An 18,795-nucleotide genomic window follows, 5' to 3' on the forward strand; every position below is an offset into this window, starting at 1 on the left:
TGGTGCCCGGTGACCTAGCTGTAGCATGGGACAGGACATACACTGGTGGTCTGGGCACAGGAAGTAAAAATCATTTTAGAAAAGGAGCATCTAAGCTTTTCATTTCAGGTTTTATATATTTTTTTCTCTCATTGCTCTTCTGTTCCACATCTTGTGTAGTTTAGACCTGTGTGAGATAAGGCTCGCATACTCTATTTCTTGCTTGGCAAACTTCTCTGAATACACAAGTGATCTACTCAAGTTGCATTACTTCTGTGTTTGGAGAAGAGAGTCTTGGGAGCTACCACTGAACAGAATGCAGCATGTTTCCTCATCCACTTGTTCTGGAGCTCAGATCAGAAAGGACTCAGAGATACCTTTGCCACCAAAGGCGCCTGGTGCAAATATAAAGCCTTGTGAAACATGAAATGAACAGGCAAAAACTTCCAGGGGCTGGGGATATGGGCAGAGTTATACTCAGATATATTTGCTTTGTTCCTAACATAAGAGTGTGCCTTGCTGAAGTTATCTGCCAGATGACATTTACCTGGACCTGAGCAAGGCCTTTGACACTGTCCCACACCACATCTTGGTCTCCAAGCTGGTGACACATGGGTTTGATGGGTGGACCACTGGATGGATAAAGAACTGCCTTGATGGCCACAGCCAACAAGTGGCTCCATGTACAATTGGAGGTCAGTGACATTGGAGTCCCTCAGGGATCAGCCCTGGGACCAATCTTGTTCAACATCTTTGTTGGTGCCATGGACAGAGGAATTGAGTGCAGCCTCAGCAAGTTTGCTGATGACACCAAGCTGTGTGGTGCAGCAGACAGGCTGGAGGGCAGGGATGCCATCCAGAGGGACGTGGACAGGCTGCAGAGGTGGGCACAAGCCAACCGCACGAGGTTCAATAAGACCAAGTGCAGGGTCCTGCATCTGGATCGAGGCAATGCCAAGCACAAATCCAGGCTGGGCAGTGAGTGGCTGGAGAGCAGCCCTGAGGAGAGGGACGTGGGGGTGCTGCTGGACGAGAAGCTCAACATGAGCCAGCAGTGTGCACTTGCAGCCCAGAGGGCAAACCAGAGCCTGGGCTGCATCAGAAGTGTGGCCAGCAGGGCCAGGGAGGTGATTCTGCCCCTCTGCTCTGCTGAGACCCCACCCGGAGTACTGCATCCAGTTCTGGAGCCCTCATTCCAAGAGAGATGTGGAGATGCTGGAGCGTGTTCAGAGAAGGGCCATGGGGGTGCTCAGAGGGCTGCAGCAGCTCTGCTGTGAGAACAGACAAAGAGTTGGGGCTGTTCGGTCTGCAGAAGAGGAGGCTGTGAGGTGACCTTCTTGTGGCTTTCTAAGATCTGAAGGAGGCCTACAAAAAAGCTGGGGAGGGACTTTTTAGGACATCAGGGAGTGACAGGACTAGGGGGGAATGGAGTGAAGGTGGGGAGATTCAGAGTGGCCGTGAGGAGGAAGTTGTTCAGCATGAGAGTGGTGAGAGGCTGGAATGGGTTGCCCAGGGAGGTGGTTGAGGCCTCATGCCTGGAGGTGTTTAAGGCCAGGCTGGATGAGGCTCTGGCCGGCTTGCTCTAGGGCAGGGTGTCCCTGGCCATGGCAGGGGGGTTGGAACTATATCCTTGTGGTCCCTTCCAACTCTGTCTGATTTTATGATTCTGTGTTCATCTATGTCTACATGGGCATTAAGGAGATGGAAATAACTAGCTTCAGAGCCGGTAGTTTCTGTGGTTATGATCACCATGCATTCCTTAGGAAGTGACTTTGTCTACTTTTATGCATTGCTAGAGGATTTGGCTTCATAGCATCTTGTAGCTTCCAGTGTCCCTGGCTTCGGGAGTCATACAGTTGAGCAGCTAGAGTAGGTGTGGAGCCTGCTGGCTCTTACAAGACTTTGCTGTGAAGACGCTTGCCATCACACCTTGTGCTTTATTCTGAACCCTTCAACTTCTCATCAGCCTAAGTTAAAACTAGCTTGCCTTGTGCTTGTGGGAGTTTTAATATGTATTACATACAAAGGGTCTTGACAGCCTGCAAGGACTAGGGACGACTGAGGAAACAGCAAAAGAGCAACTGAAACAGATAGCTTCCATTCCTCTGTCAGAGTCCCCCTGTGGAAGCTTACTCTTCTGTGCTGATTCTCCATCAGGACAATCACTTGAATACTCTTGTAAGTTTTGTATTGAGCATCTGCCAGTGAAAAGGCAGATATAGAGGTGACAGATGCTTTGTGAGGAAAGAAACTGTTAACATTAATTCTGTGGCCACAGAGAATTATAAAAGTCTTAAGAATGTCAGCTTTTATTAAAATAAAAAAATTCTTTGTGATCTTTCAAAGAGGTGAAAAACTAAACTCAGACTTAAAAAGAGGTGTATGATGTAGTGTTTTACGTTTCTGGAGTCACTGAGCTGGAATTTTAACCTGAAGTTGAATGACTGGACTTGCTATTCCTATTGACCAGCTAGGGCATAGCATAATTGTACAGATTTAATTCTAGCTAACTTTTTATGTAGGTCTTTTCTCCTCTATCCTCCTTTACATTACCACTGTAATAGTTCTGAAGTAGTAAGACTTACTATGTCTGTGCTATATCCTTACTCTTTCGTTCAGTGCAAGTTTGATGATTCTGTTGCTCTTGCAAAGAACAACCAAACAAAACATACACGCAGAGAGAAAAGTGCCTTACTCCAGGTTTTCCTTCCCTCCAGCTTACTGGAGATAGGCAGGGAGCTTGTGAACCGTCCCTTAACAGGATTCTCAGATGGTGGCTTGTGAACTTCTTTGTAACTCAGATAAGGAAACTACTGAAGAGGTAAATTAACAACTTTGGCATTAAGGCAGGAAAATGATCTCTGTCTTTAGAAGCTATTTGTCTTTTGTATGGTTGACTGAAGTGTCTGCATGATCTGAATGTGCTTTCTGAATGTCTTAGCAGCTATACTCAATGACTTCAGCCTCTATTGTAGACTGTAGTTTTTGAGACCTAGCATCTGCCTGCCCGAGTTCAATGAGAAATCAATTTCTGCTTCTGCCCAACGGCAAATCTAGTAGCCTGAGACTGGTAAAGACCGGCGTGCAGCATGCAGAGAGGCAAAGAAAGCTGAAGGGATCTATCTGTGGTGGTTCTGAAGATGAGCAGTAAGAAACAGGCTAAGTGCCTAAGATTGTTCACCTACAGCCTAATGCCTTTATCCTTTTACTCATGATGCTTTCAGCTTCTGCCAGGATATAGTGCTGAGATTTGAAAGACACTGCATTAAACTGGCTCCAAGAATTGCTTTTTAGAACCACAGCTGATCCTTGGGAAGAACTGTTAGTGTTAAGAATGCCTCCCTAATAATTCCTATACAGAGAAGCAATATCTTGCAAATTTCAAGCCCAGTGCTCAGTGCTGACTAGAAAATTCACCACTGTTTTAGTTTATGCAGCCTTTCACATGGACCGAATCCCTGTGTGCCTGCTTCAGAAATTTAAGTAACAGTTACACGAATGAGGGTAGCAGGAAAAAATAAATTATTCCACAAAGATGTGGGCAAGAAGAGAGTTGGAAAGTGATAAAGAATGAATGAGCCTGTTTTATCAGAAGGGTTTGAAGTAAAGATTTTAATCTTAAATATAAATCAAGCAGGTGGCTGAGTAAGATTCAAGTAAACCCCTCCTCACTAAGACATTGTGATTCTGGGGGTTTTGTCTTCATTATCTCCTCAATTGCCTAGAAAGAAGGATGGATCTCTAACTGACAGATGCCGTGTATTTGTCATCACAGGTCCTGAGTTCTCCACGTGTAATCTTGGAGTTTCTAGCTGGCACCATTACCTCCAACGAGTGGAGTTCTCCCACCTCCCCCGAGGGGAGCAACGACTCAGGGGGCAGTGAGGCCTTGGACAAACCCATTGACAATGATGCTGAGGGCGTGTGGAGTCCGGACATTGAGCAGAGCTTCCAGGAAGCGCTAGCTATCTACCCACCATGTGGACGGCGGAAGATTATCTTGTCAGATGAAGGCAAGATGTATGGTAAGGAGAAATAAAGGGCACATCATAACACTTTAGGTAGCCTGCCATGTGCAGCCCACTTGACTTGTACCAAATGGTGTTCTGAACTCTTCTCTCTGATGTTTCCAAGTTGATGCAGTTGGTTGCTTCCAATTCTATTTAGGAAAGCACATAAAGATTTTCACATTCACGTATCAGAAAGGATTTTCACATTCACGTATCAGAAAGGGTGAAAACACTTACAGTTTGTTAACTAGCTACACTTTTCAAATATTAAGAAGGGCAGAAGACACAGCTCTCTGTGCCCTTTCTTTATAGTCTGTCTTTCTATAGCCCTGATAGGAATGCCTTTCATGCATGTGTTTTCCTCAGCTAGGTAGTTTAGATACTCAGCCCTGAATGCAGGTTGCAGCTGTAGCAGAAGTCAGGCTTTATGTGCTAGACATGGGTTTTAATTGGATTATTTTCACCTAGCCTACACTTATAATGTCTCACTTGATTTTGTCCACAATAAAAGCTGATCTGGGCTGGATTTTCTAGTTCAGTACTGGAAAAAAGCCACTTGGTATTTCTGTGAAGCAAAGATTGAGAGTGCACAATAGTTGGTTATAAGTTCATCCTCTTAAAATTATTTCTCAAAGTACTAGCAAAGATCTTGCAAAAGGTAGCCCTACTCTCACCTAGTCAGTGCTTACTCCTTTTCTTTTTTAAATGGAATTGGTGTGTCTTTGCAGACCCCACCGTGCCCTAAAGCTTCACATGGAGCACTTCACAAGTCATTCTGTAGGTTTCTGTCCACCCATCAGACCATTGTTCTCTGAGCTAGGAAGCAGATTGCTCTCAGTATGCATGGGTGGTATCTTGTTTGCACAGCCTTATCTACAATGGATGGTTTTGCTGGGTAGACACAACATTGTGTCTGTGCAGAGCAATGTGGCTTGAGTGAGTCTGATCGCTATGAGGCTCAGCCAGTGTCAGTATTCTTATACAGACATGTCTTGAGTTCAAATGCAGGTTCCCAGAGACTCTTATAAATTTGGTAGACCCAATGACAATTTATAGAATTTATAGAGTGCCCTCCCCGCTTCCCCCTCCTTTCCCCAAAAGACAGGGAGAGAGATAAAGGTAGGGACACCCAAATAAATCAATCTCACTCGATTTGGAAGTTAAAAAGGAAAAGTTTAACAATAACTTAGAAAAAGGGATTGGAGGTAGGGGAGTTTACAAAGGATAAGGAAGGGAAAACAGCATAATACAAACAGGGATGGATACAACCCGAGTAGTGTGATGGTGTCTCTGCCTCGTGGCTGCCACGTGTTGTGCTGGTATGCAGTATCAGTGTATGTGTGTGTAGCGTGAACGCAGGAAGAGAGAAAGAGGGAGAGACAGGGAGGTCCTGTCTCTTTTATACCACAGGAAGTGGGAGGAGTGGGCTAACCATCACCTGGAGTGTGGCCCACCCCTGAGGAGGGGCCAAGACCCCTAGGGTCAGGTTCAGGGTCACTCCCCCAGGAGTGTTAACCCTATACATTCCACCCCTTGGTTAGACCACTTCCACCTTCCTAAGAACAGTCTTCTTCTCCAAAGATGGGAAAAAGGTGTCCATAGGTTAAGAGTTCTTAAAGTCCTTCTTGGTCCCCGGCTGTATCTCAAGGCGATGTGCTCCTCTGGTCCGGTGCAGGTTGCTGAGATGTGAGCAGGGCAGGAACGGAAGAAAAGTCAGTGAAGCAGGAACAGTTCTTGTTGGAACTCAGGAAAGTCTTTTCCCTCTGTGAAGAAAAAACATCAGGAACAGTCTCTCTTGGTGTCTGGCATCAGGGGAACAGGTGTGGATGAGATGGCTGTAGACATCCTCTGGAGGGAAATCAGGAACAGTCTCTCACTGCAGGGCATCAGTGACGAATCAGATGCAGGGTTCTGGTTGGACGCCGTGGTGTGACGTGATGCTGTGGGACTCTGGATAGCTGCTGGTGTGGTGTAGGTTCTGTTGGACGCCGTGTAGTGGTGAGGGTATAACTACAAAAACAACTTGTAACCTCTTATGAACTATAATACAAGTATTGCACAACTATGATACAAGTATTGCACAACTATGATACAACTATTATACAACTATAATACAAGATAACCTGAAAGTATCTGGAACACATAGAATCAACTCTGAGATTTCAAAACCTTTTCAGCTAAAGAGAGATTTCTCTGAGGGACACACTCGATAACACCAGTTTCCATCATCACCCAGTATGTGTGACCAGGACCCTCTGCAGATACCACCCCTTTGATAGGTTTTCCCCCACCAGAGGCAGGAGCAACCCACACAGTCTTTCCCAGTAGATTCCTTTCACAGACTACAGGAACTCCATCTCCCTCAACTATGGGCAGTAGGGCAGACTGAGCAGGACCAGCTCTGTTAACTGATCCCCTGCTGTTCACCAGCCAAGTGGCTTCTGCAAGGTGCTTCTCCCAGTTTCTGAGAGTTCCACCTCCCATAGCCTTCAGGGTGGTTTTCAGCAGGCCATTGTGACGCTCAATATTTCCTGCAGCTTGAGGGTAGTATGGGATGTGGTAAACCCATTCTATCCCATGCTCTTTTGCCCAGTTGCTTACAAGGTGGTTCTTGAAATGGGTCCCATTGTCTGACTCAATTCTCTCTGGGGTACCGTGTCTCCACAGGATGTGGCTCTGCAGGCCCAGAATGGTGTTACGGGCAGTAGCATGAGGTACTGGGTAGGTTTCCAGCCACCCCGTGCTTCCCTCCACCATGGTTAACACATACTGCTTGCCACTGCGAGACCGAGGCAGAGTGATGTAGTCAATCTGCCAGGCCTCCCCATACCTGTACTTTGACCACCGTCCCCCGTACCACAAAGGCTTCATGCACTTAGCTTGCTTTATGGTGGCACAGATGTCACATTCATGGATAACCTGAGTTATGGCCTCCATGGATATGTCCACGGATCTGTCTCGGGCCCATTGGTATGTGGCATCTCTTCCTTGGTGACCAGAAGAGTCATGTGCCCACCGAGCTAAGAACAGTTCACCTTTGTGCTTCCAGTCCAGGTCAATCTGGCAGATGTGGGCAGCCAGGTCAGCTTGGTGGTTATGCTGCTGCTCTTCAGTGGCTCTGCTCTTTGGGATGTGAGCACTGATGTGTCGGATTTTAACTGGTCGTTTGTCCAGGCGTGCAGAAATGTCTTGCCAGAGGTCAGCAGCCCAAATAGGCTTCCCTTTTCTCTGCCAATCATTTCTCTTCCACTCCTTCAGCCACCCCCATAAGGCATTTGCTACCATCCATGCGTCGGTGTAGATGTATAGCATTGGCCACTGCTCTCGTTCTGCAATGTCCAGGGCCAGCTGGATGGCTTTCACCTCAGCATACTGGCTGGATTCACCTTCTCCTTCTCTTGCCTCTGCAACCCTGCGTGTGGGGTTCCAGACGGCAGCCTTCCATCTCCGCTTGCTGCCTACCAGACGGCAAGATCCATCTGTGAAGAGAGCATATGCCTTTTCCTCCTCAGGAAGGTCACTGTATGGGGGGGCTTCCTTGGCACGGGTCACTGCCTTCTCTTCTGCTGGTTTTCCAAAGTCAGTGCCCTCTGGCCAGTTGGTGATGACCTCTACAATGCCTGGACGCTCGAGAGTCCCCATCCTAGCCCTCTGAGTTATCAGAGCCATCCACTTACTCCAAGTGGCATCTGTGGCATGGTGTGGAGTCGAACCCTTCCCTTTAAACATCCAAGTCAGGACTGGAAGCCTTGGAGCTAAAAGGAGTGGTGACTCCGTCCCAATCACCTCAGAGGCAGCTCTGACTCCCTCATAGGCAGCTAGGATTTCTTTCTCTGTGGGGGTATACTTGGTCTCTGAGCCTTTGTATGCCTTGCTCCAGAACCCGAGTGGGCGGCCTCTTGTCTCATCAGGAGCTTTCTGCCATAGGCTCCAGCTAGGACCATTCTCACCGGCTGCTGTGTAGAGAATGTTCTTAATCTCTGGGCTGGTTCGGACTGGTCCCAAGGCCATGGCATGGACCACCTCTCGTTTGATCTGGTCAAATGCCACCTGCTGCTCAGGTCCCCACCCAAAGTTATTTCTCTTTCTTGTAACGTCAAAGAGGGGTTTCACAATTTGACTGTACCCGGGAATGTGCATCTTCCAAAAGCCCACAAACCCCAGGAAGGATTGTGTCTCCTTCCGGTTAGTGGGTTCCACCATAGTGGCCACTTTATTCACCACATCCATAGGGATGTGGCGTCGGCCATCCTGCCATCGAACTCCCAGGAACTGGATCTCTCTGGCAGGCCCTTTCACTTTGCTTCTCTTAATGGCAAAACCAGCATCCAACAGGATATTAATGATCTTCTCACCCTTCTCGAAGACCTCCTCTGCTGTCTCACCCCATACAATGATGTCATCGATGTACTGTAGATGTTCCGGAGCTCCACCCTTCTCCAGTGCAGTCTGGATGATACTATGGCAGATTGTAGGGCTGTGCTTCCACCCTTGAGGCAGTCTGTTCCAGTGGTACTGGACTTCTCTCCAGGTGAAGGCAAACTGTGGCCTACATTCTTCTGCAATGGGGATGGAGAAGAAAGCATTAGCAATGTCAATTGTGGCATACCATTTGGCCTCCTTCGTTTCCAGTTCATACTGCAGCTCCAACATATCAGGCACGGCTGCGCTGATTGGAGGAGTCACTTCGTTCAGGCCTCGGAAATCCACCGTGAGTCTCCACTCCCCCGTCTCCTTTCGCACTGGCCATATCGGGCTGTTGAAGGGCGAGTGGCTCTTGCTGATGACAAGCTGCTGCTCCAGGCGGCGAATCAGCTGCTGTATGGGTAGCAGGGAGTCTCTGTTGGTGCGGTATTGCCTGCGATGAACTACACGAGAAGCAATAGGTAACTTAACATCTTCCACCTTGTGGGTACCAACCACTGAAGGGTCATCTGACAAGCCAGGCATGACAGACAGCTGCTCTTTGTCTGCAGTCTCTACAGCTGCTATGCCAAATGCCCACTTGTTCCCCTTCGGATCTTTAAAGTACCCTTCCCGGAGAAAGTCGATCCCCAGGATGCAAGGTGCATCAGGGCCAGTTACTATGGAGTGCTTCTCCCACACATTCCCGGTGAGACTTATCTCAGCCTGCAGCACAGTCAACTCCTGAGACCCCCCTGTGACTCCTGCAGTTGTAACAGTTTCTGTCCCCCTGTGGCTGGAGGGGATCAGAGTGCATTGGGCACCGGTGTCTACCAACGCTCTGTACTTCTCGGCTTCAGAAGTGCCAGGCCATTTCACAAACACGTCCCAATATACTCTGTTATCCCTGGCCTCCGCCTGGCTGGAGACAGGGCACCTCTAATTCTGAGCAGTGTGACCGCGTGAGGCACATGGACCTGAGTTACTGGCTTCACCACCCCTTGAGCGAGAGGGCTGCCTGCGGGACACTGGGGCAACCCCTCTTCTGGAGGAGTTATTCCCTGTGTTTGTCCCCTGCAGTTCCCTTACCCTGGCCGATAGAGCTGAGGTGGGCTGGCCATGCCATCTATCCATGTTTTCCCCATGGTCACAGAGTGTTCTCCAGAGTGACCCCCTGTGTGTACCCTGTCTGCTCTGGGCTGGTCTCCTGCGGGGAGGAGGAGCACGGCGTGTGTTCCTTACAGCTGAGACTTGCACCCATTCTGAAGGTGAAGAGCAGTCATCCTCTGCCTTCTGCATTTCAGAGAAAGAGGCTTTTAGCTCGTTCATTTCTTGGGTGAGGGTCTCTACAGTGGCAATTAAGGTTTTCCTCGACAAACTGTCTTCAAACTGTCTTAGGTCATTCACAAACTCCCTGATTGTGGGAAGGTTGTTGGGGTCTCTGCCCAGCAGCAGTGCTCCCAGTGTAGGGGCGTATGTGGAAGGGGCACACTGAGTCAGTTTCTTTAAGAGGGCTGGCTTCATGCGGACATCATCAGGGTCTGAGGGCATCTGGTCGGCTCCATAAATTATCTCTTGAACCGCCATTTGCCTCAGGTATGAGATCCCCTGTTCCATATCTGTCCATTTAAGGGGATGGAAAATCATGTCATCCTTAGTCGGGTACCTGTACCTCACAGCTATCAGAAGCCTGGCCCAAAGTGAGTGGGTACCATCGAGCCTTCCCAGCTCCTTATCCACACCTCCATCCCTCGACAAGGATCCCAGCTGTTTTGCCTCCCTCTGATCTAGGTCCACGGTTTCTGCTCCTGCATCCCAGCATTTCAAAAGCCAGGCTAAAAGGGACTGTCCGTTTGCCCTTGCATACTCCTGCCTTGTGTGCCTGATTTCCTTTCTGGGCATGGAGCTGATAAGGATCACTCCATTATCAGGTCCATTTCCAGTTGGTTGCTGTTGCTGGGGGGTGCTGGTTCCCGAAGAGGTCCCTTGCCCTGGATCGGTGTCTGTGGGAGGGTTTGGGTTTGATCTGGCTGGCCGCGTAGAGGTCCCTTGCCCTGGATCGGTGTCTGTGGGAGGGTTCGGGTTTGATCTGGCTGGCCGCGTGGTAATTGGAGCCAGATGGAGGGGGCTGGGCTGAGGGGGCAGGGTCCGGGGGGCTGCCCTGGGCGGGACCAAAGGCGGAGTTTGGGGCGGAGCTGCGCTAGGGGCGGTCGGACCGGTCTGACCTGTCGCCCACCCCCCGCAGCTGCAGCTCGGGCAGTGAGGGCCACCCCTCCCCCTAAGCATCCTAAAGGCGGCGCCCACCCGATACTTCCACGTGTCCAAGTTCAGAGCTACCTTGTTCATTCCCAAACCCACATTTACACACAGTGAAATAACAGCTATCCAGTACCATTTCTCCCCCCAAATATCTGGAGCTTCTGTGCTCCAATGCATATACTCAGATTGATTCCATGTTCCAGAAACATTTCTAAACACAGTGATATTACTAACAGAATTCAGGAAATAGGCATAGACTCGGACAGGCAAATGCTTAGAATATTCCCAGACCATATCAATGACAATCCAGAAGACATGGTAACTTATAAACTTTAACAGCCAGCCCCACAACAGCCATGCAAAAGCGTTAATGATTAAGACTCTCAGAATATCCATTTTTTAACTTCCAAATCTTCTCTGAAAGAATTCTTTCTACCTAGCCCCACGTTGGGCGCCAAATAAATTGTCTTGAGTTCAAATGCAGGTTCCCAGAGACTCTTATAAATTTGGTAGACCCAATGACAATTTATAGAATTTATAGAGTGCCCTCCCCTCTTCCCCCTCCTTTCCCCAAAAGACAGGGAGAGAGATAAAGGCAGGGACACCCAAATAAATCAATCTCACTCGATTTGGAAGTTAAAAAGGAAAAGTTTAACAATAACTTAGAAAAAGGGATTGGAGGTAGGGGAGTTTACAAAGGATAAGGAAGGGAAAACAGCATAATACAAACAGGGATGGATACAACCCGAGTAGTGTGATGGTGTCTCTGCCTCGTGGCTGCCACGTGTTGTGCTGGTATGCAGTATCAGTGTATGTGTGTGTAGCGTGAACGCAGGAAGAAAGAAAGAGGGAGAGACAGGGAGGTCCTGTCTCTTTTATACCACAGGAAGTGGGAGGAGTGGGCTAACCATCACCTGGAGTGTGGCCCACCCCTGAGGAGGGGCCAAGACCCCTAGGGTCAGGTTCAGGGTCACTCCCCCAGGAGTGTTAACCCTATACAAGACATCAATGCTGGCACAAACTATTTTGGACATTTTTCCTGAATTGTTTCGTTGCCCAGCTGCGCAGTTGTTTGTGCTGGTACTTCAGGAATGATGGGAGTGGGAAAGAGCAGTTGTGGTTGAGGTAAGGGTAGGACTACTTCTTTCAGAAGCAATCAATGCTTGCTTTAAATGTTAGTCAAACTAAAATGTGACTTGAGAATCCATTCCATGGCTATTAACTGTAGATTAGTGATATGCTCCTTGCTGCTGGAAGGCAGCGCTAGTTATCACGACAGGTGAACAATTGTGTTTTAAGACTGTCTTAATTTACTAACTGTTCTGTGTGGTCATTGAAATGCTTCAGCTTTGGAGTGAAATGAAGCAGAGAGTCAGAAACAAGAGCAAAGTAGAATGTGTTACAGAAACCAACACCACTTAGCTACGGTGGAGCAATGATTAGTGGAAAGTCTCTAGTAAACTGGACTGGTGAGCCGCAGAAGGTAAATAACCCACTTGCAGAGTGAAAAGTTTAGCCTAGGTTCTGAGAGAAGAAGCAACAGCTTTTCTGTGAGCCCTTCTCCACTACTGCAAATGAGACACTGTCCCTGCTTGCCTTTAGTGCACCTGTTCCCAGCATGGATGGTTGGTTCAGTGTGCTCCTGACAGAAACCGAGGCACTGATTTATGCCCTCCTTGGCTTACTGGTCTCCAGGATCCATGCCAAGGAAGCAGGGTCCAGCCTGGAATCTATGGAAAGATATGACCAGGCAAAAAAAATAAATATAGTTTGTGATTTAATCTTCACTGCTTAAGGTCTCTGTAAAGCTGGCCTTGCCTCCCATGGAGAGTTGTTTAGCTGTCCCGTAACCAACTAGTATAGAGCTCATTGAACCAAGGGTCCGAGTGGTATGGAGAGTTCTATATGCCACTTTTCCCTTACCAAAGTGGAGCCATTTCACTATTTTCACACTGAGGAGTGGCTTGTGTGGTAATACTGTTTTGGGTATTTTTTCTGTGTGCAATTGATATACTTAGCTGTTGTCAGGTGACCTGTTACCAGGTTAATGTTAGTAGCTTTTACCAGCAAACATGTTGAACCAGCTGAATTGCTTGAAGCCCCCATGAAGATCTTACACTGTTTGGTTTGGATACGTTTTGAGTTGATCAGAAAAGCGTGTTTCAACTGACACATGGTAGAGAGCCTGGGCCTGAGGCGCAGAGGCAGACTGCTCTTTGCAGCTCTTTAGAAGGTGCTCCACTGATTGATGAGTGGAGGTGATTCTTGCTTCATCCGGAAGTCAGACAAGTTTTTCTGTCTACATTGGGAAACCTGTGTCTTGATGCCTTCTTTAATTGTCTTTTTCCCTCCTAGACGTGGAGGCAGCATCCTGACTGCATGAGCTCATATCACAGCACTGCTCCAAGTTCAAGCTCTCGCTGTCCTCTCCAGCAATTTCTGCTTACTGCCTGCTTAAGACACAAAAGAAATATCTTGTCTGATATGGCATGCTATCTTTTCTCCTGATTGTTGTGTTGACATTACAGCCAGTGAGTCCAGGGCACCATTAACTTAATGGTCTGACCTAGAATCACAGAATCAGTCAGGGCTGGAAGGGACCACAAGGATCATCTGGTTCCAACCCCCCTGCCATGGCCAGGGACACCCTGCCCTAGAGCAAGCCGGCCAGAGCCTCATCCAGCCTGGCCTTAAACACCTCCAGGCATGAGGCCTCAACCACCTCCCTGGGCAACCCATTCCAGCCTCTCACCACTCTCATGCTGAACAACTTCCTCCTCACGGCCACTCTGAATCTCCCCACCTTCACTCCATTCCCCCCTAGTCCTGTCACTCCCTGATGTCCTAAAAAGTCCCTCCCCAGCTTTTTTGTAGGCCTCCTTCAGATCTTAGAAAGCCACAAGAAGGTCACCTCACAGCCTCCTCTTCTGCAGACCGAACAGCCCCAACTCTTTGTCTGTTCTCACAGCAGAGCTGCTGCAGCCCTCTGAGCACCCCCATGGCCCTTCTCTGAACACGCTCCAGCATCTCCACATCTCTCTTGGAATGAGGGCTCCAGAACTGGATGCAGTACTCCGGGTGGGGTCTCAGCAGAGCAGAGGGGCAGAATCACCTCCCTGGCCCTGCTGGCCACACTTCTGATGCAGCCCAGGCTCTGGTTTGCCCTCTGGGCTGCAAGTGCACACTGCTGGCTCATGTTGAGCTTCTCGTCCAGCAGCACCTCCACGTCCCTCTCCTCAGGGCTGCTCTCCAGCCACTCACTGCCCAGCCTGGATTTGTGCTTGGCATTGCCTCGATCCAGATGCAGGACCCTGCACTTGGTCTTATTGAACCTCGTGCGGTTGGCTTGTGCCCACCTCTGCAGCCTGTCCACGTCCCTCTGGATGGCATCCCTGCCCTCCAGCATGTCTGCTGCACCACACAGCTTTGTCATCAGCAAACTTGCTGAGGCTGCACTCTCTGTCTCAGTGCACTCAGGCCTGCTAGAATACTATGGGGATGCAGTATTACAAACCTGTTTTCTACATATTCTAACTATGTGTTTTCATGGAAGAAACAGAACCTTCTATCAAATAAGCAATCACAGAAGTCAGTATCTTCAGCATCTTCTGTACCAATCTAGAAAAGGAGATGGAAAAAGCTTAGTAACCTTTCTGCATGGAGATACTAAATAGATTGGGTGTCCCAGAACTACTGAAGGGAGAAAAAAAAAATATAGTAATTAGCACTATGATACTTACTTAGACTAAACTGCTGGGGCCTTGATTTACAAATGAGAAAGAGCTTGGAAGAAGCTAGCTGTTCAGTGTCCCTTTCTGTTACACATACATCTGGCTTGGAGCAGCTTTTGTTTTTAAGAGCAACTGGAACTGACAGCTCCTTGTTAGATTGCTGTTCTATAGCACCCAGTAGTTCAGCAACTGCTTTATAAACAGCTCAGCCTGGTACTTTTGCAGGACATTGCTTTCATCTCAAAAGGAGATGTTATCAGTTAATGTCTTTCCCAACCTCAAAAAGTCACTAAAACTGAAAAGCAAACAAACTTGAAGAAGTACAAAGCATACAGCACCTGTCCCAGTTCATAATCACTTCTGCTTGAGCACCTGTCCCAGTTCATAATCATTTCTGCTTGAGCACCTGTCCTGGGGTGCACTGGGGTTCATAATCACTTCTGCTTGAGGGGAGGAAGGAGTGTGGCAGTCAGTACAAGTATTAAAGCATCTAAGGTTAGTGTTTGATTTTAAAACGCTGTTCTTTCACGATTGGATCACACTATTTACAGTTGCTAATCTGCTCTTAAATATACAAAACATACTTACAATTTCTGATTAGAGTAAAAAACTGGAAGCAAAAGCAAGACATGAAAAAAGAAAATCAATAATGCCTACTGCCTTGAGTTTCTTTTTTCTGTAACGCAAGTGCATGTAAAACTTTTTTGGGCAGGTTTTGGTGCAGGCATTACCAGAAAGATCTCAAAACCACAGAGTGAGTTCTGAGAAGAGCAACAAGCATACCAGACATAACACTGAGCTCTAGAAGTTGAACAGACTGATTTAGGAGGAAAGATTAAAGTAGCTAAATATACATTGCTTGGCTGAGTGGTGACTGAAAGGTAGAGGGTGGGGGTACACAGAATAACAGTCTAAAAATATTTGAAGGGTGTTAACATTTAGAAGGGAGAGGGATTTTATGTGGAACATGTGAGCATGACTAGGATTAATGAGAGAGAAAGAAAGATATGGATATCAACAGAAGCTTTGTGACAGCCTGGTACTCAGTGCTGAGGGCTCTCAGAGTTAGAATGGAAGTGCTGGTGTTGGGGCCTTTAAAAATTGTATAAAACAATTAAGGGATGTATTAGTAAAACTAATTCCAAGGAATGGCGCATCTGTGTGTGTCTGTATGGCTGTTTTGTGTGAAGGAGAGGTGGGGTCTAGGTTAGATGTGCTATGATTTTACCCAGGAAGCAGAAAGTTGGCGCTAGCTACTGATCAAATTTGACTTTCCAGATTTTGTCAGAATGGTTACTATTGTGATTTATACTATTTCTGCTTCTATGATGTGCATCAGTTTGTTAGATTGATGGGCACACAGACCCTTTCTGAGATCTGAAACCGAAAGAGCAAATTGTGAGAGAAATAAGTGGGAGTGTTTTCTTAGAATTTGTCTTTTGTTTTGATTATCCGGACATAAGGTAGGGAAAGGTGATAGCATTTCTCAGGCAAGGAGCTTCATGTGCATAGAAGGAACTGGAAAGTGTCAGTGCACAGACTGTGTGGAGACCTGGTCTAGGAAAAGTGGAGATTTCTTATATCTGCAGGGCAGATAATCAAAACTTTGCCTATGAACTTGCTTCAGGAGCTTCTTTCAGGGGCATGCCTTATTCCTGGAGGGCATGTATGAAATAGAAGTTAAGAAAACTTTATCAAAGTGTCCCTGTACATCCATTAAGCAAAATCAGTACATGCTAACATAAACCCTTTGATCTTCCAATGCCTTGAGGAGTGCCACAAAGTGAATGAAAGCAGCTTGATCAGAAAAGGAAAATATTTGAGCTGAAGTAAGAGGCACTGTTTTCATGTATGTAGGCTCCAGATAATGATCACAGGAGAACTGGTACTTGTCTGTCGGTTTAAACAGTTGCTTATTAGCTAATCCATAACAATCCTTGTATTGTCTCTGTATGGCCAAGATCTGGGCAGCAAAGCTGGGAAGGCTGTGTACACTTTGTGCCCAAGCAGGTGGTCTTCTAAGTCTGTTTGTCGCTGGCAGAGCTGACTTAAACCTCTGGGGCCTGGATACACCTGCTGCTGAATGGTGCATAGCCAACAGCTGCTCCTCATTACTGTCACCTTGAACTTGTGACCCATCTTCTGGGCACTCCTGCAGCTTCTCTAAGGCTTACTGCATGCACATACACAGGCATGGTCTTGCTCTGCCTCTGGCTTCTTGAACAGGAAATTAACACTGTTTGAATTAAATCCTTTTCATGTAAGACGTCTTGAAAATTACTTCTCTTTCCTCTTGAGTCTGATCAGTATACAATTTGCAAATCTCTCTTCAGGAGCTTCAGTCTGTGGACTTGAGCGACAGGAGCATAACCAGAGCTTGATGAGATAACCAAGTGGGAATCACCTAAATTGTTGCCTGTAGCCATAAGCTTAGTTCTAAGCATGACTGTATTACAAGGAAACACAAGTGTATGTGTGGTCTTAAATGGGGATTATGAACCTTCCTGCATATGAGCTGGTGAGGGGCCTGGAACATAAACCCTATGAGGAGAGGCTGAGGGAGCTGGGGTTGTTTAGCCTGGAGAAGAGGAGGCTCAGGGGGGACCTCATTGCTGTCTACAACTACCTGAAGGGAGGTTGTAGCCAGGTGGGGGTTGGCCTCTTCTCCCAGGCAGCCAGCAACAGAACAAGGGGGGACAGTCTCAAGTTGTGCTGGGGAAAGTATAGGCTGGATGTTAGGAGGAAGTTCTTCACAGAGTGATTTGCCACTGGATTGGGCTGCCCAAGGAAGTGGTGGAGGCACCGTCCCTGGAGATGTTCAAGAAAAGACTGGATGAGGCACTTAGTGCCTTGGTCTAGTTGACTGGCTAGGGCTGGGGGATAGGTTGGACCGGATGATGTTGGAGGTCTCTTCCAACCTGGTTGATTCTATGATTCTATGAACACTGCACCATCATCTTTAGTTGTAGAGTCATAGAAAACAGTGCTGGGAGGGACTTTCAGATGTGATCTCATCTTTTCCTGTGCCCAGAGGCAAAGCCAGCTGTACTCAAACTGTTCTTGTCTGGCCTGATCTGTTATGGTTAAGACTGGAGGGAAGTGATTTGGCAATTCTAGATACAGCAGCTTTCATCTACAAGGGAATGGAAGCACCTAGGATTTCATAGAATCATAGAATCATATTTTGCCAATTTCCTTATGTTTCCATATGGTTTTTCAGATATCACTGCAGCAGCCTTAGTAGTTTCATCATCCTCATGGCCCTGCTCCTCTGTCACTGCCTGGATTGTGGTTGCTCAGCTATCTATCAGACTCGTGCTGTACACTCGGTGAACCAGTGTTTGAAGAATATGGGACAGAACTGCTCATGTTAGGAGCAAAAAGGGAAAGGGAGGTGTGTGTAGGAATATCACAAGTGTCTGCTAAGAAATTTTACAAGCTTGGTAGTATTTAGCTATTATGCAGACCAGCTCTGGTTATGAAGCTTCATTTCTGCTAAGACTTTCTGTCTGTATTCCCCTTTCACAGAGTGACATCTTCAACAGCTGTATGTCTTACTTAGTCCCAGGATGGTGTAAAATTTCTGTATTGAAACCAAGTATATATTTCCTACAGAAACAATGATCTAGCAGTTCACTGCAGAAATAAAAATGGAGTCACCACTCTTCTTTGCCTGATCCCCTCTGCTCCTGGTTTTGTGCTCTCACCTATTGGACTGACTTGAGTTTCCAGCTGACTCCTTGCTAATGTATTTTGGCTTGCTAAACTCGTAATAAACTGCTCTGGCAAAACAAGGTGGAGGGATTAGTGAGTTGAAGGACATATGAAACAATCTGGTGGGAAGGAGTTACGAGAAATAGGCAATAATTTTTTCACCAGTGGCTATCCATTTGTTCAGGCTGAAGCTAGAACTTGGTGATTTAAAGCAATCATGGTCAATGACTACAATCTTATTTATGAGTCAGAAACTAAAGCTGGATGAAGGTACAGCCATTCCTCTCACAACATGAACACCCTTCATATAATGCAAGAACAGTGTCATTCATACACTGCAAGAACAATCCCTGGGGTTTATAGGCGCTTGAAGCTGTTGTAATTATCAGTCAGTGGATCACGTCTGGGTCTTGGTGTAGTCTTGTCAAGTGAAGCGGTCACAGTTCCGCACATGGTGAATCCAAACCAGGCTGGATGCCTTGAGAACTGCGTAGTTCTTGTGCTGGTCACACAGCAAGTAGCTGCATGGATGTCCCAGAGCCCTTTTAGCTCTGATTTCCTTAGCAAGCCTGTCATCTGGGCGTGTGCCCAAGATAAGTAGGCGGGCAAGGAATCTGCAAGAAACAGTGTACTTACTGGTGCCAGCAGAGGCAGCTGACTGGTGGAATGGGCAGGAGAGGTGCTGCAGTTTTTGCTGT

The 18,795-nt window shown here is 47.3% G+C and overlaps 1 protein-coding gene across 1 annotated transcript in view; it reads left to right on the forward strand.

Moving 5' to 3' along the window:
- Positions 1-2,729: 2,729 nt before the first annotated feature.
- The window catches only part of TEAD4 (TEA domain transcription factor 4), a 58,610-nt gene continuing 42,544 nt past the window's right edge, over positions 2,730-18,795 (forward strand). Inside the window, exons 1-2 of the mRNA XM_064143438.1 lie at positions 2,730-2,800; positions 3,755-4,004. Of these exons, the coding sequence (XP_063999508.1) occupies positions 2,750-2,800; positions 3,755-4,004 (301 nt within the window). The 5' untranslated portion in view covers positions 2,730-2,749. The remainder of the gene's footprint in view (positions 2,801-3,754; positions 4,005-18,795) is intronic.

This window comes from Pogoniulus pusillus, chromosome 5 (assembly GCF_015220805.1).
Source record: "Pogoniulus pusillus isolate bPogPus1 chromosome 5, bPogPus1.pri, whole genome shotgun sequence".
In the NCBI taxonomy this organism is placed as follows: domain Eukaryota; kingdom Metazoa; phylum Chordata; class Aves; order Piciformes; family Lybiidae; genus Pogoniulus; species Pogoniulus pusillus.